The following is a 23,528-nucleotide window of genomic DNA, read 5'->3' as shown; positions in this document are numbered from 1 at the left end:
AGAAGAGCACTAATGTGGGTTTCGTTATTCAGTTCACTTTTAGCTTTCTGATTTTCGTATTTTATTTGTGGTGTATTTTTATCACTAAGGCTTCGTGTTGTTTGTGTTTTTGTCTGTTATGTTTTATTCTTTTCCCACAAACTAACAAAAACCCAAGCAGTCTTAGAACATCAACAAAACAAACCTCATGTTTACATGATGTGTGTACAGTTTGCATAATTTGAAATCAACATAATTTGAAATTGCTTCTCTTGGATGTACACAGCCATATGTAAATATTAATTGCCTGCCTTCATTGGGTTCCTTTTTTTCTTTCTTGTCATATTTTAATGACAATAAAGAACAAAGGAGGTAATTAAGTAGTGTATACAAAAGGCAGTTTTTATATTATTTTTTTTTATTTAGGAAAGGGATAAGAGCTTTTTATTGAAATATATGCCCAATGTGAAACATTAATTGCTTCTGTTGTTAAATCATGAATTAACTGTGATTAACCAAATATTCAGAGGTTAACATCATTAGGCACCAATGGGCCATATTAGATCCAAACTTAAGCTCACTTAAATCAAATCTGTTTGGCAGATCTAAAAAGAAATACATTATACCTAGTTTAAAATACATTTCATAAAAGTACCAAAATTACAACAGTTTTTCCCATGAGGTTACAACAAACCCCACAGCTTTAAAAGCACTGCTGGCCTGAGCAAAGTTCAATGTTCAGCTTCAACAAAAGGAAAGAGCTGAGCTGGTTTCTTCTGGTTTCTTCAGCTTTCTCACACAGTCCAAAATCTTAACTAATAAGTTGATTTGTTGCCATAAGTGCTGCATGTGGGTGTGTGTGTGTGCGCATGGCTGTCTTTCCAGTCTGTCTGTATGTTGTCCTGTGATGAACTGGCAACCTGTCCAGAGTGTAAACCGTCAATGACCGTTAAAGATGGACACCATCCCCCTACAGCCCTGCAAATCTAAGCTGGCATAGACAATACGTGAACACATCTTTATCCAATGCAAAGACCTTTTTGATCTGAAACATTTAAATTAGACAAAAATATGTAAGGAGGAAAATACTTTTCAACAGCACCGCACATATAGAGGATAGCTGGGTGGTTCCTGTTTGACCGAGCCCATTTCAGCCTGCACACAAATACGAACCCAAGCAGTCTCTAGAGTGCGCTGGACAAAATCTAAAGTCAAGCATGAATACAGAGGATGACAGGCCAATTATCAGATGCACTCTCTGTTGTGCATCTTCTCCTCTAACAGGAAGCAGATGTGAGAATCCTGTCACTTTCACTAAAGTTGCTGCAGTGACAGGGACCGACAACAAAAGGCGCAGCTTTCTCTAGGAATTGAGACGGACAGAGTCATAAACCTAGTATTGTCACACAGTTTTATCTTGTAAGGTGTCACTTTTCAAGCTTTGGAGGATCCAAAAGTGTCAAAGTGTGAGAATATTTGTCAGGAACTTTGACTTTTCAATGTTGGGGTTTAAATGTCTGCCATTAATTTCACAACTTCTCCATTTTAACAGGAAAGGTCCTAAAATGACTGAATGAGTCCTAACAAAGAGCTTGTGTTTGGTTTGCAGGTGAACGTAGTGCCAGCTTGCGTCAGAGCCTTGACCCAGATGCTCTACTGTCCGTACTGCCGCGGCATGCCTGGGCTGAAGCCCTGTCGCAATTACTGTTACAACATTATGAGGGGCTGTCTCGCAAACCAGGCGGATCTGGACGCTGAATGGAACCTGTTCATCGGTAAGATTCAAATTAATTGCACTTCTGCCCGTTTCTTCTTTTTCCAGTTGTCTGTTTCTTTGTTAATTTAAGCTTTTATTTCAACATGTGCATATTTATGCCCGCGTACTGTAGTCAAGGAGGGAATCGGGAGGATGTGCTCTGTTCAATTTAGCTTTAGAGGATTTGCAGAGACAAAACTGAAATCTTATTTGTGCAAACATTTCCTTTTTCTTTTTTTCTGTCTGAAATGTTGTTTGCTATTGCTGGAACCCTGGCATGGTGTTTAAAGCTTTGGTCCCTGCTGCTTGGGATTGATAAAGGAGAGCAGATCCTAGGCAAACACATTTTCTATAGCATTTCCAGCTGAGCTTGGTGAGTAATATAGCACTTCACTTTAGCTGTAAGTAGCTGGCTGCTGTAAGCTCTCCCGTTAAATGGATACCAGGGATGCACATAGAGTGCTCCCTCTGGATCCTTTGTAGACCAGTGCTTTATTTGTTATGTACCCCAATCTCATCCTCCCACCCACACTGACGCTTTTTTTTTTTTTTTAAATGGGACGACGTTTTTTAAGACACATCCCCGAAGACTGTCAAGTGAAGTGCACTTCTAAGCTGTTGGCTGTTTTGTGACAGGGCCTGTCATTTGAAAAGTCGTCAGATGACTTACCGTTTGTTCTCCTCGATGGCAAATCTGAAGTCTCAGATCAACACGGGTCCTTGTGCACTGAATGAGATGTCTCACAGCTTTATGACATGTGTTAAAAAGTTTGTGTCTTGTTTGGTGTTGAAGAAGCAAATCAACTGCAGCAAAGGGAGAATGTGCCTGACAGTAATGGAAAAGCTGTTGTTGCAATTGACTGAAAAAAAAAAAAACTGGTGTTGCCATTATACAGAATTAGAATTAGTTTTATTCACCAAATTTGTTCTCCCAAACAATGAATTTGACTTGAATTCTGCTCTCACTAAAGACATTTGAAATATAAATTAGAGAAAAATAAGTTATTTTGAATATTTTTATAGCATGCTTTTACCATTTAAGCTGTCAAGAGGATCACTTTAAAAAATACTTACTTTTACCAATAAAAACTAGAATTTGGTGTCAGTTGACATTTTTTATTCATTATCAGTTGCTGGAGAAATTTGATTTGCTTACAGCTTGGCTCAAAAGGATTATTGATTTCCCTTTTTACCAACAACCTCCAAACGCATCATAGGTCAGTTCTCCTCACTGAACCACGTCTTTGCATTATAGAAATCTATGGATTGAGCTTGTACACTGTCTGTCATTGTCATCTCATAAATCATCAAATATTGGAAAAGATTTCTTAGGGTACTAAGCTTTTAATTGTCTTATGAGCCCCTATTATTGTTTACCAAAGGACTTTGCTTGTGGTTAAATGTCAATATTAATAACTGCAAACCGGAGAATGATTTTTTTTTTCATTTGACTGAAAGTCAACACGAGAAATGCAATGTATATTAATCTCTTTTAATCCAACTAAAGTAATGGTGACACCTGCATCTATAACTTTAAAAGTTTAAACTTACACAACATAAAAGATACATGTTAATATGATGTCAAAATTGTATTTATCAATCTAGTGAATAAATTCCTTTTATTGTTAATTATATTTAAGAAATTCCACTTTATCACTGCTATTGTATGTTTGTGTTTTAGTGTAGGTTTTGACCTTTAAGCATAGGGGACATTAGTTTTGTCAGGATATGTAATTTCAACAAATCGAAGGTATTTATTTGCACCTAATTCTGAACAATAACTATATAAACTGAACTTGAAGTGCAGCTAGACACTGTCACATCAAAATGACTGACACAAATCTTCCAGGTGCCCAGAGACACCTGAAAGACTTACAACAGACATACAATTTAGAGTAAAAATGTCATTGTCTGCCTTGTACGTTTGCCTAAACTGTGAGCTCTATGATTTTTTTTTTTTTTTTGTTGATTTTTTTTAACCAATTCAATTACTTTTTTTCGTACTCAGATGTTTCTATTCTTTTTATTGAGAACTCCATGTTTTGCACTTTAGGCACATTTTAAGCCTGAAAATATCTGCCCGTTGTTTAGTGTAATATATAAAATTTTGACAGTTCAATGGAAAAAAAAAAACACATTTATGAGATTATGTTTTGTAAAGTTCTGCATATTATCTGATGGGTATTTAAGAGTTTTTATAATAAAAAAGAAAAACGGGTCAATATTTTGCTCCTTCAGAGTTTCTCGACAGCCTTCTCTACATGGGCTAAATAGACTTTAGAAAGCAGTAATGCTTCAATGTTCTAACAACACTTTATAAAACACAGATCTGTCTGACTTGTCTAAAAAAAAAAGTAAGCACCACTCTTAACATGTTTTCTCTGTAGTTCAAATTAATTAGACATGAGCAAAGTTTGCAAAACTTATTTGAAGAGCTGCTCTACTCTATAAACTAAACTATTTGCTTTGAACATTGTAATAATTGGTGATATAGCAATATGCTGTGTTTTACTCACATATGCCTCACTGAAACGAGCAAACACTAAGAAAAGTTTGGACTGGGGCCAGACTGCCTTTCAGTCTGTGCACTATCCAAATCTGAACACTGAAAATTGCTGCTCTAGACACAACCATCTAAAAAGTGAATAATAAATGTAGAGAGGAACCTAATGTTGAAAGAAACATGCATTAAGTACGCTGGCATGTGATAGAGCCAAAATCCTTTTGTTGACCAATGCCATCAGTTCTACTGCCACTGAAATCTTAAAACATAAATCCAGTGGAAGGGACAAAAGTGAGCTGTGCACAAAACTGACAGAGAACAGGCTGCTATAACGGGATATCAGCTGAATCTGACAGAGAATGAAGAAAACAGTGAAGTCAATTTATACCGAGAGGTGATTTGGCAGACGGATGCAGGTGAGAGCAGAAGGTGATGTGACAATCTAGAGTCGAGATGTGGATAACTAAAGATTTTCACACTTTTTTTAAGGTTTCTGGATGTGGGGATAGATTCTGCTATTGTTGTTCTTGGTTAACATTATCTTGTTGGAAATATACTTAAATGTCAGAGTTGCAACTTTGCTGATAAAAACTAGGTAAATAACGTATGCTGCTGGCTGTTATACACATTTATTTATGTTTTGTTTTTTGTTACTCAGAATGAAGAACACAATGATTAGGAAGACTAACTTGTCCACCTTATATCAATGTTATACTTAACAATGTAGCTAATATATATCGAACTATATAGAAATTAAGATTTCTTCTCTTGAGTTTAATTGGCTATTTATAGCCATGGTTATCAAGAGAGACCAACATCATAATTAGTTGTTTAGCTTAGAAAACCAAAAGGTTGAAGGGATAAATATTACATCGTCCCTGTTTCTTTTTTTCTTCAGTATTACTGTATTCAGTTGCTTATGTTTAAAGCTTGAAAATAATTTTGTGTATGTAATTCAACAGTATTTGTTGGTATTTGTTTGCACTGGGATAAATCCAGAATTAGGAGACACAGCAGTGGCATTGCTGCTGCAACTACTACGTCTGCTGTTTGTCTACAGCTATTTACATTTACATCCACCGAAAGAGAAAGACATCATATAATAAAATATAGTGTAGAACATACAGCAGCTAAAGAGACTCAGCTGTGTGAAACACATTTTATTTCTTGCTATAAACAATGACAAACATGCATACTGGAATGTTGGAAATTTGTCTAAATCAGTGCAGGGGTTGGAGTAGGACAATGCTAGTTGACCCAGCTTCTGTTTGCTGCTTTTCATATAGTTATATAGCATATTTTCATGTTTGTTGCCAATGAGTGCCCTACTCAGTTTAACTCTGTCAATGTAATTAATCCTAATCAAATCAAACTCCCATATAGTTAGTGCTACATTATACTGATTTGCCACAGTAAAACACTCCCTTGATTGTGTTACAAATCTACAAGCGTAGATCTCCATAGCTGCATAATTTAATTATATTCTTCTATACTATTTTAAAAATAATCATACAAAATACAGTTCCTTTGGCAGAATCAACACTGATTACATTAAGCTTGAGGGCTGCAATTTAATGCTTATTTATTTGCCCACACATAATAATGTTTGGTCTAAAAACAAAGAACTAATTACGTTTGTGCAACAGTAGTATTTTGAACTCTTGGCAAGAGGGGAATAAATAATGCACTATAGATACTAATGTATCAATCGCATGCATAACATTGTATATCTAGTTTTATTTGTGAATGTCTTTGCTGAACAGTGCACCATCAGTGTTCAATAACAAAAAGAAGAGTTGAACCAAACCCCTATTTTTATACCTCTTGGCTTTGTAAAATAACTGAAACTGTAGTCGTTAATGCTATTAACCTTTTATGTCTGCTCTCTATTAACTTGAAATGCAGGCTGTAAGTACTGTAAAGAGGACAGGAAAAAAAAAACTAATTCTTCTTTGAAACTAACAAAATGTAACAAGCTGACTTACTAATGCCTTACTTTGAATTAAATTGCTGCATAATGATTGGCAGTGGCACTCTGAGTAACACAAGGTAAGCCTTTTTCAGAGGAATTAGGAAGACGCTTGTCTGGGCTAATGCCGCCTGCCTCAGTTAAAAGTCATTTATATGGGCTGACACAAACAGCCAATCCGGGTACGCAAAACATACCTATTGAAAGTAAAAGTGATGTTCATGTCTTACTTTTTACATTATGAAAATAATCCATTAATATATTTTCAAGCCTGCATCGATAGAAACATTTACAATATGATTTGTTTTTACATTTGCACAGGTGAAATGATTCATATGCATGAAAATCCTTCAAGATTTTTTTTTTTGCCATGTGAGACATTATTTTTTAGGATTTCTTCATTTTTATTTTCTCAAAATTACAACTGTTCTCTCCCAGTGTTCTGTGTGTGGAGTTCTTCCTCTGTTGTGCATTATGTCTGTGTCTCTACCTTCAGTTTAGTCAGCCTCCTGTCACTGACTGGCTTTGTTGGCGTCACTACATCAAAACATCTATGGCAGATGGATTGTCTGGTTGCCACCCAAGAAGCTGGGGGATGAATGTTTTTTTTATGTTTTAGGCCAAAGTGGTCTAAGTATGTAAGTACTTAAAATTGAAAAATGATAAGCTGGTGATTGCTTAAGTTTCATTATGAACCTTAGCAGAAGAACGCAGGAGACCTGCAGGGATCAGTGTTGTTTTATTTACAGACTTTACATACAGGGCCAGAATTAATCTTATTATGTCATCGTTTAATCATATTTAATTGTGCAGACAATTTAATGTTGCAGTCTGTTATACTTCACGTTATCTACAGTTGATAAACTGACAGAAAAAAAGAAAAACATTATTATTGGCATACTGCAGTCCTATTTATTTGTCAGAGGTGTTGAATTTACATTGTGCATTATATAGCTCCTTTCAGTTTGAATCGGAGGAAGAAATTGTTTTATACAGACTCCAAACAAGGATAAAAATGAATGAAAAGAGTTGGTTAGATTAGCCAGCTTCTGGCTCGGTGAAAAATTGAAGTATTTAGAGATAGTGGTTTCTGACACAAAACTCAAATTTATCACCGATTTTGAGCTTTGAGATAATGGAAATAAATTCTGCTTGTACTGCTGAGATCACAGCCATTTTCTCCTCTAAGCTTAGACCTACAAGGTCAACCATAAGATTCAGTTGGTCGATGTCACTTTGACACACTGCTTGTTTTTTTTTCAAGGATTTACAATGCATCAAATACTCTCTATCATTACTAGAGCGAAGCCTAATGTTGCTCTAACACAAGATGTAGTCTGTGCTGTGCTGGGGTGAAGCGCAGAGTGAACTCTCACAAATAACATCCAAGTTTGTTACTGGTTGCAGGGAGACTGAAAAGATACAGAGGAAGTAGCTTGAGTTCCCCAGCTGCAGAGCTGAATGCAGAATGTCTCTGTCAAGCAATTCCTTAAAAGCTCAGGCAGCCGGTTTGCTGATAAGGATGGGAAATGGGAGCTGCTAAAAGTCGTTGGTTCTTTAATGTCCTGGGTTTGGAGAATTCAGGTTTGTTTTGGTCTAGTTCAGGTCCTGAAACTGTACTCTATACTTTAAGCTGAGAAGGCATCGAGTTGGCAGTCTGTTAGTATTTTGGTGGGAATTGCATGACAATTCCTAAAAAATACAACTTCCCTAGGCTCGGAGGATTTTGGATTGTTTGTTCAAAGACAGTGGGAGCCATTCTCCTGAACTTTATCTCTTGTTAATAAAAGAAAAAAGAACCTGGTGATCTATCTATTCTGGAGTATCTGTTCAATCTACAGCTGTAAATCTACCTGGTTTGTTTTATAAAAAGTTAGACTGAACACATCTAAAATCCAAAAACTAATGAGTGGCTACTTTAAGTTGATTTGAGGATTGAGCATGCCTCTTTGGATGGATTAAGACATTTAGTGTTGGTAGTGTTGAACGTTACGGCTGTGTGTGCAAGCACAGGAATTCAATAAAACAGGCTGATGCAAAGCTAAAAAATAGCCTAAGGGAAAAAAAAAACAACAAACAAACAAAAAACTACTGACAGAAAATGTGAATATTGCTAATTACAGCTACAAAAACCATGACTGCTCATAGTGACAGCAGTCCTAAGAGTTAACTTGGTCTTGAATCAAATAGTGGCCTTGTTGTCCATTGAAATCATCTCCCCCACATCTCATCACCATGGTCTGAAGGCCAAAGCAAAAAAGATTAAGCCTATTTTAGAAACCAACATAGTTGTTAAAATCATAATGTGCAATGGACATGAGGAGAACGGTGGATAGAAAGGTTCAGAGAAAAGGAAAATCAAGTTAAATGGAATAATCCATCCATCCATCCATCCATTTTCTTGCACCCTTTTTCCCTCAGTGGGGTCGGGAGGGGTGCTGGTGCCCATCTCCAGCCAACGTTTCGGGCGAGAGGCGGGGTACACCCTGGACAGGTTGCCAGTCTGTCGCAGGGAAACACAGAGACACAACCATGCACACACACACTCACACCTAGGGGCAATTTGGAGAGGCCAATTAACCTGACATGTTTTTGGACTGTGGGAGGAAACCGGAGTACCCGGAGAAAACCCACACATGCACTGGGAGAACATGCAAACTCCATGCAGAAAGACCCCAGGCTGGGAATCGAACCCAGAACCTTCTTGCTGCAAGGCAACAGCTCTACCAACTGCGCCGCTGTGCAGCCACTAAATGGAATAATATCATTGTTATTCTGAAACCGTCAGCAGCAGCAAGACATACCGTACCTAATGTTCATGGGGACATCAAATAGATGTCACAGAACTTTTATTTTGTAAAGTTATCATATATATTTCCTGAACTTTTCTTTTCTAACTTTTTATTTCAGGCTCCTTCTATTTCATGTTGTTATATTTTTAAAGGAGGGGTGGGGTTTTCTCTGTGGATCGGGTCTAGCTCGAATGAAGCACTTGGCAGAGTGACTTCACATCTGTTCCACACAAATTAGTTCTCCAACCTTAATGACAACAAAAAACAAACAATATTTTGGCAACAATTTGCAAGAGTTATATGTGTTTAGAATAATCTGTATACAGCAAATTGTTTACCTTTGTGTTAATCTTGTTAACTATATAATTACTTAATAATTAACTATATAACATCAGCTTTTTAGCAGAACAAGAAGGAGAAGCCAGAAAGAAGGAGAAGCCAGAAAAAGTCATAATATTCTGAGCAATAAAGCATGAATAATTTAGGTGGTGTTTATTTTGTTCTTCCAATACCCTGAATATCTGTTTGAATAAAAACTCCAATATACTTTAAAATTTCAGGTTAAAAAAGGATTTCAAACTTGATCCTCAAATTATCCATAGTGGAAAGGGAGATGAAATATGTGACTGATTTTAGGCAAATTTACTTTTCTCATGCACTGCTCTCTTTCTGAGGACATGGGTCAAAATCAAAATTATATTCATGTCAGCATGCAATATAATTGTAGGAGCAGAATCATTGTTGGTATTTTTCTTTTTTTTTTTTAAATTGAAGCAATTATATGCTATATATTTCAAAATCTTTGTTTTATAGTTTTATTTTAATGCCACAATTCTTGGAAACTTTTTTTATGCTGTCATACAAGAATCGTATAGCACACCATACCTACTGCACACAAACACACAAACTCCAAAAAGTTTGTGTGCGATTCCCTCTGATTAGATGTGTCGAGGTGTTGTCACAGAGTGCTGCGCCGAGTTAAAATTATTCAAAGTTCAGCGCAGTGTGCGCACTCCTTATGTTCACCCTTGTGCTGTGTGCAACTCAGTGCAGCACAAACCCAATCTGCCATTGCACAACTCATACAAGAGAATAGATTTGGAAGCAGAGCACAGTATTCACCATATGCAGTGTTATAGCAGATTAAGAATAGATGAGGCTTTCCAACCAATTGACAAAGATAAGATGACATTCCATCCCAATTACACACCAGCCCGTGACTGCTTACAAAATAACACAAAAACAAATGGACACATGCACAGCAACAATATATAAATCGTAATATTAATATTTCAAGCTGTGGCCTTTATAAGCATTGACAAAGCAGAAGTTAGGACTGTGCCAGAGTTGTCCTTATGCATGACATCTCTGCATCACTGAAGCAGTAAAAAACCTTTGGTGTACCTTATATGTAGAGCTATTCTTGAAAAGAAGAGTGATTATAGCATCTGTGCCATATATTTAAAGGAACAGTCACTGTGGGGTATTTTACGTTATGTAAAGGTTACTGTAATGACTTCATGCCTTCCAGGCTGAATAAAAGACAATGCCATTGAACGGTGAAGGAAAACCTGAGAAAGGGTGTGAGCTACCTACTTGAAGTAGCGTTGAGTGATTTTCGCCACCCCAACTTTGAGTGTGTGTGTGTGTGTGTGTGTGGGTGTTAAAATATTCAGGAGGGGGATTCATGCTTTGGCCACAGGATGATACTAGGCAATCATTCATCTGCCATCATGACAAATTTACCTAGTACTGCTTCATGACAGACACATCATTATCATTTTTCTTGTCAGCACCTTGTTAAAATGCCCTCAGAGAGACGCAGAGAGAGGACTCGTGCTGTTAGTCAAACGGTGCTCCAGTTTTTCAGGCTTACATCATGATCAACACTACGTTTGACAGGTAAATGGCATCAGAGTAACATTGTAATCTCAACCATTACTGGGTAGACGTAATGGGAGATATTAACTAAATCCATCACTAACTCTTCACTCAAACTACAACCTTTAAGCATGTCTAAAGTGATTTACACATGCTTAGAAGCCATACAACAAATATTTTTCCTGCAACAATATTACCCCCAAAAACCTAGTTATGGATCTTAACACTTAAGGTTTGTACTAAAACATTTTTGCAGTTAGGGTAAGGGTTAGGGTTAGTTACAGGTTTTTAAAAAAACAGCTTGCGATCTTTCATTGCACCCTGTAGCAATGTTTGCCCCCAAAAATGAGTTGAAATGTTTCCATTGTTTAGAATTTCCCTGCCCTAATGGGAATATGCAGAATGTGGACAAACTTTGCCTTTGACATATTATGAGGAGTTCAGCCATGAAGTGGAGGTTCAGAGTAGAACCACTGCTTTTCAACTTTAAAATAATGACTTTGAGGCGGTGCAGGCCCTTTGGAAATCTTTTCAGCAAGTCTCACTTGGACGGACGGAAGGATGGACGGACAGACGGACAGACGGACAGATCCTCTAGAAATATTTTTGATCTGGGTGTTTTTGAAATAATGAGAAAAATATTTAATACTTTTTACATCATAGACATCTGTGAAACTGAAAAAGGCACACCCCCACATCTAAGTAATTTTATTTTCTTATCAAAAAATAATATTTGTTATGCTGTGAGAAAGAGAAAACCACATAAATATTAACAGCAGACAACAGTTGTTTTGCATTCATAAAGTTTTCTTAATTTCATTTCTGTCTTCCTTTATTTTATTTACATTCTATTTATACTGCACAGCGCATCCAATATTCTACCCATTAAAGTCTTTTTAGCAAGCATGTCAACACTTCTACAACATCTTCTCTGTCACCTAGTAGCTTTTTTTGGAGTGCTAAGACCTTGGTGTCCAGAATTAAAAAGTCTTCCTTTTCTTCTGCCTATTTGGGTTTAAAACAAACAGATGCAATGTGCATAATGCCAGAAAATAAAACACAGGTGAAATATGTCATCCAAGGTTTTTGTTTAAGTGAGGCATGTCTACCTTGGTGTAAAAATGTAGAATTCAGGTGTTAGCTATTACTCCTCAGCAGAACAAAAATGTGACATCTGAGAGTGTGAGCATGTTGGAGTTTGTTAGTTGCACTGTTAATATGTAAAAAAACAGCCTTTAGTGAAAGGCTGGTGTCATAAAACCAGCTTTTATGATTTCTTCCCCCATGTATAAACTCCGGTCCCCGTCTTTGCCAAATCAATAAATAAATAAAAAATAGTTCAATTTATCCATCTAAAGATAAAATCACAGATAGTTTTTTTAATCAACAAGAATCACGTGTCAACTTATCACATTAATTCATCCTGTAAGTTGATAAAATGTAAGATTTTGTCATTTTAAAACCCAATTCACTGATGTTACACGGTTTTCAGGGCTTGTGCGTATTCTCGCCAAAGGCTTCATGTTGCCCTCTGTGAACAAATTATTTCAGCTAATTAAGATTTAGGCTTGTGGTGACCTCTGTTGAGTCTTTTGACACCACAGTGTAAATGATCCTCATTGATTTTATTTACTCATTTCTTTTTAATTGGGCGGATTGAGTTCTCGTGTAACCGAAGCTCACCACAATTCCCCAGCCCATGAGTATTTTCACCCTCGCAGAACTGATACCACTGAGATTAAATGGATCAACACCTTGTCAGTTGTTTTGTTAAATGACAGACAAATCTCGTCAGAAACTTCGTTCACATTCAACTTTGCGTAGCCCTTGAGATGCCCAGTGTCCTTGCCTTCTCTCCGGCATACAAAGCACTTTAATTATTTAATGTCTCTTAACATTCACCTGCTTTAACTTAACTGAGATCTTTAGTGGTTTATGATTTGTTGCAATATTAAGTACTGCGTCTCATTGATGGACCCCGGCATTCAAATTGACTAAACACTATATATGATGGTCTCTGTGTCAGACATGTCAGGAACAAACGGCCTTGTAAGTAGGTTTTTGACTGTCAGTGATATAAATACTGGATGAGTCAGTCAAGTGGAAGTGATCTCCATTTCTTAGGCATCATCAAGAATGAATATCAATTTCTTCTTAATCATCCTGGCTGTGCAAAATCTGAAATAAATAAATTAATCAAAAATGTTGCTAATCCAAATATCAAGTAGAAATTTTCTCAGTGGTCTTCATGATTTCTCTGATGATTATTTGTATTTTTTTTTTCTTTATTTGAGTCATACTCAAATCTATCTTTATAGATTTTTGGTTAGATTTTTTTTTATGTAACAAGGACCTTCTCACTAATGTATATTTCACCAATGTGTTATGTCACAAATAATAAAATACTGTATTTTCCGGACTATAGAGCACACCTCACTATAAGACACACCCACAATTTATTTATTTATTTTTTAAATCTTGGAAATGTACATATATAAGCCGCACCGGGCTGTTCTAAATGAAAATTATCGCTCTCTTCTTTGATGTCCTATTTTGGCTTCCAATGATTCACTTTCTGCTAAAGAACCCCATGGATGGTTCAAAATGTGGGAAAAAAGTAGCGGCTTATAGTCCGAAAAATACGGTATATGTTTTCTTTTTTGGCGTATGAAATAAAACATTTCAAGCTCCTATGTGATAAGATCAACAATATGCCTCCATCTTTCAAAGTTTAAATTTTAAAGGGAAGTGATGTTTGTTTCTCAGCAACCAAAAAATATCCAATCTGGCCACTTTGTGTTTAGAATATTTAAAATGACTACTGCTGTATTATCGCCTAAGTAAACCCACCTAGTCCGAGTTACCGCTTATAAGTGTGTTGCTTACATTTTGTCATCGGTCCTGGCCCACTAAAAGTCTGTTTGGGATGACTGCAGACTTCCAAGGGCAGCCTAAGTGCATTATTCAAGAGCATGTGCAACACCTGCACATGCTGAGAGGGACGATAATAGCCTCAGTCAGAAGATAGTGTAGATAAAGTAAACAATTGGTAAAATCATTAGCAGATGAAGAAAAAGAACCACAAAGCTTGCTTTAAGAAAATATAGTTTGTTTTTATTGGGTTTTTTTATCTGGTGTGTGTAATTTATCATTCAGATAAAAAACAACCGAGAAGTACACTGATGTCCTGGTGACTAATCACGTTATTTTCTTCTTTTATAGTGTCTTTTCTTGTTCTTCTCTTTACAGTAAACTGTGCATAAGTCAGTGCATTTTGCCACTTAATGGGCTGGAATTGAAATAGTACATCATTAAGAGCCGCACAGTTGTTCAGCTGAGCTAAAAGTGCTATGTGTAAAAAGTGCATGTGTGTTTTTAAGCATCATCCAGCTTGTGTACATGGCGAGACATGTCAAGATTTTTACAGTTGTTTTTCCCTCTCCTGACGGTTTGTACATCATAAAATCTTTCACACACTTATGACAAACTTTTGAATATCACAAACTTCTTTTTGAAGACTTGTTCTCTTAATACGTGGGTACATACTCTTCAGAAAAAATACAATTAGCTTGCATTGCTTTGACTAATATATCCAGGTCATTGAAAACAGCAACAGACAATTTCTATCAGGTGTCCAACGTGCAACTAGAACATTGCCAAGTTGTTGATGTTAGTCTTGGATTCAGCTTCTGACTTTAGAGATGAATACAATTCTGATTTTTCCTCTGTTCAGTGCCATTTAGTTAAATGAGGTTTCTCAAACTATTTTCCACAGCACTTCCCTTTGAGTTTTATCTGTTGAAGCAGAGATCAATGTTCTTGACCTGCTCTTCAGTGTTTCACATCATTGGTTTTACGTAAACTCTAATTTGATTCTGATTTATTTTGTAAATATTTTACTATAAATAAAAGGAACTACAAGCACCACCAGTAATTGTGAACCACATCTCAACCACCTTGAGACTAGAAAATTGACAAGCATAGGAAAAAGATAGTCAAGCAGAGAAGACTTCATGTGCACCGACACACCCAGTTCTTCATATGCATTAAAGTAATTTTGACATATACATCTAAAATTCAGCAGAAGTGTAAAGAAAAATCCAATAGAGAAGTCTTCATTACTGCTGCAGCTATACTTGAGCGTGTGAGAAAGACTCCCCAAAGACGGATATGTTGGCAGGATAAGGAGTCTTGGGCTATTGATTCACCTCTTGCAGCTGCACACTACAAAAGGTATTAATATATTACTGGAAACTTGATGTCTCTTAGCATAATAGCTTTGGCAGTTCAAGAGAGAATTGTTTAAGTGGTAGTGAAATATTCAGGTTAGTGAAATATCAGCATGTACTTGGTTTTCATGAATCTCTTGAGAAATGATTGAAGAATGCTGAGGGAAGGAGATATTAATCTTGTAAAAATGGCAACTTTTTATAGGTACTGTATCTAAATAAAAAATTCACTTTTAGTCATCCTGGCTGTGCAAAATCTGAATTAAATAAATCAATCAAAAATGTTGCTAATCCAAATATCAAGTAGAAATTTTCTCAGTGGTCTTCATGATTTCTCTGATGATTATTTGTATTTCTTTTTTCTTTATTTGAGTCATACTCAAATCTATCTTTATAGATTTGTGGTTAATCTATAGTGCTGTAATTTACACTGAATGATTTTTGCTATTTTGATTTATCTGTAACAGCTGCATGGAACTAATAAAATCATACTTTCTTCTCTGTTTCCAAAGGATTTTGAACAATTTGGCGTTTGATTGCTTCTATTTTGATGTGATCATCTCACTCATTTCTGCTAATGGCACCCAAGTGCAAAATTTGGGCCACCAACTGTTTATCTCGAGGCAATCTTTTTGTAATTTCTTGTAAAGCCAGACTCCACAGTAGCAATGTGGGTACATTTTGGCTTTCACCCAACTGCAGAAGTAGAGCCCAACAACTTGGAGGAGGCAGAATTGGCTCCAGCATCCCGTCCAATTCTGCAAACTTGGAACGACTCCTCTAACCAAAGCTGCAAGAGGTTATTCATGCCATATCTACTCAGCAAAATTTGGCAACTAAGCTCTAAAAATTGTGCAGAGAATTTTATTTCTCACAAAAAAAATGTCATTGTGAGTTTTAGACTATTATTCTGGAGAGTTATTCATTTCTAACATTTGTGACAGTCAGACTAACCCCCAACTTAGACTAATTTGGAGATTTCTCATAATGTTGTGTTGCAACCGTGCAATGCATCATCTTTTATCTATGCGTTTATTTCTGCCTGTTTTTCCATGTTTTGAGTCCTTGAAAGAAGGTCAGCAGGCTTTGTGGTCTGTGGAGACAAAAATTAATCCATGGCTTTATCCCTGTTAGTCTCTCAGGAACATTCATGCAGCATAGCATGCTTTAAAATCAACAGCTGGTTTCTCTGTTCTTTGTTGTTTGTTTAGTGGTATATATCTCTCTTTTACCGCTAGACTTGAAAAAAAATATATGTATATGTAAAACAGTTTTTATTTCAAACATATGGGAATTCTAAGTTGCTGCTCAAAGTGTTTATTTCCTAGGAGTATGATAGACAGAAGAGAAGAACTAAAAAGTGGCAGCATGGCAGAATACATATCAAAGAGCCTTAGTGTACATCAGATGATATAATCACTGAGCAGGGAGTTTTCTGTGTTTTTTCCTCTGTGCTTGTCAAAATAGCAAACAAACAAACATGGTACATACATCCCAGCAGGTACAGTGGCTCAGTGTCTTTATGCTTTTACACTTAAACAAAAGTATAAAAGTTTATTTTGCTGTTTCTAACAGTGGCCGCATTTTATAATTTCATCGTGGAAAGGTACATTTAATTTTAGTAATTCAATTTAAATTGTGATGTTCTTCATACATACAGTATATGGCAGTAACTAACCTATAGCTCTGCTGTGGTGTTGATGGAGCCCTGTTTGTTTCAGCATCAGTATTTAACTTGACTGGATCTGTATTTGGAGATTAGGACAGGCCACTTTAGAGAGAAGTGTCTTGATCATTATAACAGATACTGGTACAAATAGCAACGTGGGCAGGTGCCAACTACTTCTAGAAAATTACATGTATCTCTCCATAAAACCTTCTAGCAGAGGGAAGTGCTGTTTTTTTTTAAATATTTTATTTTATTTATTTATTTTTCCTATAGAGGGCTGCTCTGATTTTGAACTTGATAAAACAGTGAATCAACATAAGCTGAAGACATTGCTCCCTAAAATCACCATTCCAGACTCCAGTCCAGTCCACACATGTGAATCCCCACAAACTCTTCTATGGTTATCTGTGATATATATATATATATATTCCTTTTTAAAGCCATTTTTACTTCCACTCAACCTTTGGATACACATTACATTTTGAAATGTTACTGTCTGAACTTTTGCCAACAAACGTATCCTTGAATATTATTTTGCACATAGGCAGTTTGCATCTCACATGATTTATTTACTTTTTGAATAATTTTGTGAATATAATTCAGCTCTAGCGTCTTTTGTTGCTATTGCCAGAGTTACTCTGAATATTTGGCCAGAGATTAGATTGAGACAACATTCAGTTTCACTTTTATTAGTGATCGACAGGTCAAAACTTAAACATCTGACTGTTTTTTTCTCTTTATTCATCATAATTAAGAACTCCCAACAGTTTTGGTCTATAAATGCATCAAACAAAAGCATGTATACACTTTTTGGAGTTGTATCAAAAGCAGATGATGTCAAGAAATGTACTATTTCTATCATGGAACTCACAGCACAATATTTCTGTTTTATGTTTCATAGTTTTTGGAAAAACAAAACATTCAGTTGGTGGGATTCAGCAGGTTAGTGATAAAATAATCTCTTAAGTCAATTTTAGCCATAAACATCTAGTGATTTGTTACTTGTCTGGATTAACTCTTATTTTTTGTTGATGTGGTGTTTAAGTTCTTTCTTTTTTTCCCTAAGGTGTTTTTAAAGTACAGCTTTACTCTGTGAAACTTTTATCTGAGCTGAACTGTATATCGACAAAGTGTTTTAAACTGTATTAGGCTGTATTAGTATTGTATGAACTCACTGATCTATGTGAATCCGACAAGATTTTTTTTTTTTTTTTTCTGGAGTTGCTGTTACATACAGCCTGAAGCACTTTATAATACATTAAGTATCTGATTGTGTTATTTAGTTTAAGCATTGCAAATAATTTAAGTAAGTTAGTAAATGCAACTCATTTCTCAATTTCAAGAAATTAAAACTGCTGATTTATGATTGTTTTTATCTTAAGAGAAAAACAATCTAATTCTCCCACTTTTTTATAGCACTTAACATTTGTCATGATGAATTTGTGCCTTTTTGAAACACAGCACAACTGACTGTGAGGTACAGATTTATGCCTGGCAATTTGTGAAAAGCAGCATTAACTTCTCTTATTGAACAAAGTGTTTTTATGGAGACTTTTTCCCCTTTTGCTCTGACAGATGGTGAAAGTTATTCTTTCCATTTTCATCAACTCTACATTATTGTCCAGACTTATATTTATGGGTGCTGGGCAGCAATTTTTCTGCACTGTCGTCATCATTTAAAGCACAGATGAATTATCCCTCAGCTGCTGCAGATCAGCACCATAAGGCTAACTGCCACAGTGCCCATCTGATAAATGATCACCGAAAAAACATACCAGAAGACAAATTCTCAACTGCTTCATTTAAACTTAACTATTACATGTGAAAATGACCTTCGCGTTCTGCCTTACCTTGAAAAAAAAGCCAACTTGTGACACATGCTAGGGGTGTGGATTTGTCTATAAATCTTACAACCCGGTCCCACATGATGGATGTGATCACCCTTTAATACTGATTGGACCATTTCTAAATTAAATTAACATCTTTTAGCTCAACACTTCTGTTTTCCCTTCGACTCCAGAACAGTCATGAACAACCCAGTGCAATGGAGAGTAGGTACATGTGTGTTTGACTTGTTTTCTTTTCCCTTAGACCAGTGAGGTTTACTTGGATAACTTACATTACTGAAGCTGAAGGTGATGTCAGTGACAATCTGCAAACCTGCAAAAAGATCATTGTTAACACGGTCGTCTCAGTAAATGGATTATTTTAGTCGGGAGATGTTACTAGATGACCTAAAGTAAGTCCAATTAGAGCTCTAATCTTCACTATCCGTCAAAACCTAATTTTATCCTTGTCATAGATCTTTAAAAAAAAAAAGCTTTATATGCTTCACTGAGTATATGTCAGTGAAATATGAACTGAAGTTAAGCGGGGTCAAAACAAATTTTGTCCACAGACATTGTTGTCAGCATTTTAAAGTGCTATGTTGTTTTGCTCCAGTAAAGAGCTAGACAGCTCATTTGTTACAGGTGATTTTATGTACCTGCTCAGGATTAATATACTTCTATTTGGCAGAAAAATATTTAGTGATCTCTACTGTACTGCACATCACATCCAAAACACTGTGGTGTTTGTGCAATGAATACAATAAAAGGAGCTGAATCCTTTTAGCATAACAAAATACAGAGTTTATGAAAGAACTGGTCGATTTAAAAAATTGGTATATAATTGGGATTGACCTTTGTAGTAGGTGTGCAGGAAAGTTGACATTTAATAAAATGAATAACTGTTCCTTGTCAGAACAGTTATTCTCACAAGGAATAGAATAACTGTTGTCTATAGCTGTTGTACAACGAGATGAGATCTAAGTATGATGGTAGAGAGTTTGGTGTGCTCAGTTACACAGAGATCTGATAGGTAACACTTTTGCTTCATAACAAATTGTCCTCTGGTTTGAATTGTGACAGTAAGAGAGCTCCTATGTGGAGCTGACAAGTTCTCTTTTGTTCAGACTGAATGCATGGGGGTACTTCTTTCATGACAGAGATTTAAAGAATGACAAGGACCCTGAGTCAGATGAGATCCTAAAGGTAAGAAGAGCAGAGTGCTTGGGTTCAAGATCCACGCCGTACTCTTCAAATTCTGAGAAACAAAAACAGAATGGTTTCTCGAGCAATGAGATGCCCTGTTAGAGACATTATTTACTAAGGTAACTAAATCAGAAGGTGAAAATTGCTGTGGCAACTGGTGCCATCAAAGTCTTTATAAACCAGCTGTACCAATGTCTGCGAAAACACTTTCTGGATCCCAGTGTGGCTTCTGTCCATCTACGAGTTCAAACGATATGATTTTTACAGCGTATCGACACCAGGAAAAATGCCAAACACCAAGACATTATGCCACCATTATAAATCTATCAAAAACCGACCTTTTTTTTTCTTCTTACATTCATCAGTGTGTGAGAAATAGTCCTCAGATTTTGGTCCACATTGACATGATGGGATCACTCAGTTGATGGATCCTTCTCTCATTACCCACTTTTCTGTCAATTAATTATCAAATGAAGGCCACTAAAGCCAAAAATAAAAATAAAGGGACCAGTGTTGTAGTACTCAAGATTGGTCTTGGTCTCGAGACCATTTTTTAATGGTCTCGTCTCGGACTCGACCGCATTTGGTCTCGGTCTTGTCTCGGTCTCGTGCGCTAAGGACTCAGCATTTTAGTTCAAGACCAGTCAAGTCCGCAACTGTGAAAATATCACGAAACGTACAGCATACAGTTTATTTGTTAACATCATTGTTTTCAGTGGATGCAAAATGCACCGATTAAAATCCAAGCAATAACGTGTTTCTGTTACTCTCCCTCCCGCTCCCCACATTTCACTTGCACGCGGCTCTGAGACATGCGCAGTGGTTTTCTCTCAGCGGCAGAAGATCTGTCTAATCGTTACCGCTGCATAAATCATAAGAAATCCGATGGCGACAGCTAACTCAGCAGCACTTCGCTTTCACAGACGGTGGGGACTAACTTTTTTCGTCACTTAGAAAAGAAGCTCAAAGAAAGGTAAGCTCCATTGACGTGATGTAAGCAAAGCTAGCTGAACAGAGACGCATAAGCATTTGTGATGGAAAAAAAGTTGTCACTCACTCACTGCACTTAATTATTGTGCGGAGGTGTTGACTGACTTGTTTCATATATGGGACAACGCTGTGTCCAAAAGTCTGCATTATAGTGACGTGACATTCAGGAATAGTCCGATTCTTCTGAACGGCTCTTTACTTAGAAAATAGGACTGGGGTGTTGCTGAGAGCCGTTCTTTGTTCTTGTAAATCTTTGTGTACACTGTAGTAGCTATCATTATTAAATCATGTACATTGATATTTTTTTAATTAAATAAATAAAGCACAAGAACGAAAGAGCACGCAGAGCATGCACATTGCTCTATGATTGTTTTTGTTCAAAGTGGCAGCTGTAATGTCTGCCATGGTGTCAGACTGCCTAGCTTCATGTAGCGGGAGAGAGGGTGAAAACAGTCACGGTGAGCGCCTTGTGCTTGGTTACTTCTTTGTTGCTCCTTGGTCAGTGTTCATAGTTGAGCATTAATTACCATCCGGGCATTGCCTCAATTGCTATGTTTAATGGTGCAGACAGTGATGGTTTCTGACATGAGCAATATGGGCAAATGCCCAGGGTGTTATCGTTTTAGGGATGGCACGAGACCACCACGGATTGTAGCACAAAGATGGAAGCACTTCATTTTAATATTGGTAAAATTTATTAAGTATTTAATATCTAGGTGTTTTTATGGGAATATGAATCTTTCAGATCAATTTGAGAAGCAATTTTGATCATATTTCACATTTTATCGTGTCATTTAGCACAGGCCGCTGATCTTGGTCTTGACTCGGTCTCGGACCCTAAAAGTCTTGGTCTTGTCTCGGTCTCGACTGAGACCAGACAAGACTGGTCTCAGTCTTGTCTTGGTCTCGGGTCAGGTGGTCTTGACCACAACACTGGAAGGGGCACAACCAATTCAGACGGAGCAGCGCGCTGCCTAATAACCTGGCATTAATGGTCAGTTGACCAGTCACAAAAATAGATTACACCAACAACAATCTAATGGTGCTTACATTTTTGTGCTTCATGCCATTGTAAGTTAAACAAACCATTCCTTATGTTTGTAACACTTACTTGGTCAGTTTGACATAACATAATCTGTTTGAATCTGTACATGTAATTTTTGCTATTTCCTTCAAATTTATAAATTGAGAAGAAACACTCTTTACCTGACAAACTGTGTAGTGTGGAAAGCTGAAAGGGTGCAAATTTTACAGAATGTATTAATTTCTGTGATAATTATAAGAATTATTTGTCACCGAAATACATTTTACTCCTAGTCTATGGTGTGATGTATGCTTTTCTATGTTCATGTATGCAAAATTATATAAGGAACTATAAATCCTCCCTCATAGCCCTTCAAACGGCTGACTCATACTACACTGATGCAATCCATCAAATATTCATCAAGATATATGAAAAATTGGTTGTCAGAACTCCACTGAGAATATCATTTAGGTCTCTGAGTTCTTAATGGACAGAGGACTAGATTACTGCAATGTTTCCTTGACTCTCTGAATGTCATGACAGCTTTTGTACCAAAAGCATCAGGGGCGTACCCTGCTAAACATGGGCAGCTAAATACTTTGCAGGACTTGGGCTGGCCCCCTGTAGTGACCCTCTGTGAGCATCTAATAAAAATCTAACCAAGTGTCTAAGTGCATTTGAGACCCAAAAGTAAACAAACATCACTTTTCAAAAGCACAGTCTGACCAAGTGAGTGGGTCCAGATTAGCCTTTATCCATCAGTACTCTTTTAAAAATCAAGCCTGACTCAGAGAAACAAACACACAGAGAAGCATGTGGCAGGTGTGATTGGAAAACTACGTAGAACCTTTATTGATATTGCATTTGAAATTACAACTTCACCGAGTGTTACTAAAAATATGACATGCTTGCTGTTTCTCAATGATAGTTTTCTTTTTGGCCATGAAGTTTTGGCTACTGCTGCCTTAACAAGTACTATGTTAGTATTTTGTATAATTTACTTGTAATTCACATACACAATCCTATATTATTATATCCTAAATCACTGCTTACCAGTTTACTATTAACCTTTTGTTAAAATTAAATAAAATAGTTTTCTCTGAAGCAATAAAACTATGACACAGCTTAGCATGTTTCCACTTTGAAATGTCTACAGATCTACTTCATTATGAAACTGCATTTGGGGTGTAGCTGTGAAATACCTCAGAAGAAACCTTTACATTTTAAACATTTTTAAAATGTTTACAGATTTTATTCTTCATTCTTTTTTCTCTTAAAATCTCTTTGAAACATTTTGCTCTAGTGGTCTTTTGTCTGAATTGACCTTTGCTCTCAATCACACATCCGTACTCCAGCTTCTGAGTTTAATATCCTTGCCTGTCAATTGCAACTGAGAAGAGAGCGGCTTTGTTTCCTTGCTTTCATGACAGCTACTCTGAAAAGCTGGCCTAAGGGCAGGACCTCAACAAATTTTCTAAAGGCTGGCCAAGGCAGTCTTTGAGCTATTTTTACCACTCAATCCTTTATTTATTTAGTTAGTTAGTTCTACCTAACACATCCTTGTGATTCCATTTGTCAAATTTATACAATGGATCAAACTTCTCTTGCTCGACTTAAAGTCAAGCCAGGAAAAGCCAAGCAGGACTCTACAACAAACAATGAAGCAGGAAACTGCAGCAATGACTCATCTAGACAAATAAGAAA

General features: G+C 36.5%; 1 protein-coding gene across 2 annotated transcripts in view; it reads left to right on the top strand.

Moving 5' to 3' along the window:
* The window catches only part of gpc6a (glypican 6a), a 150,948-nt gene that overhangs the window by 82,730 nt on the left and 44,690 nt on the right, over nt 1–23,528 (top strand). For both annotated transcript variants that reach the window (XM_008404363.3, XM_008404362.3), the window contains exon 5: nt 1,589–1,754. In XM_008404363.3, coding sequence (XP_008402585.1) covers nt 1,589–1,754 — 166 coding nt within the window. The remainder of the gene's footprint in view (nt 1–1,588; nt 1,755–23,528) is intronic.

This window comes from Poecilia reticulata, chromosome 3 (genome assembly GCF_904066995.2).
Source record: "Poecilia reticulata chromosome 3, P_reticulata-male-v2, whole genome shotgun sequence".
NCBI classification, from domain to species: Eukaryota; Metazoa; Chordata; class Actinopteri; order Cyprinodontiformes; family Poeciliidae; genus Poecilia; species Poecilia reticulata.
This window is presented reverse-complemented; position numbering and strand designations above follow the sequence as displayed.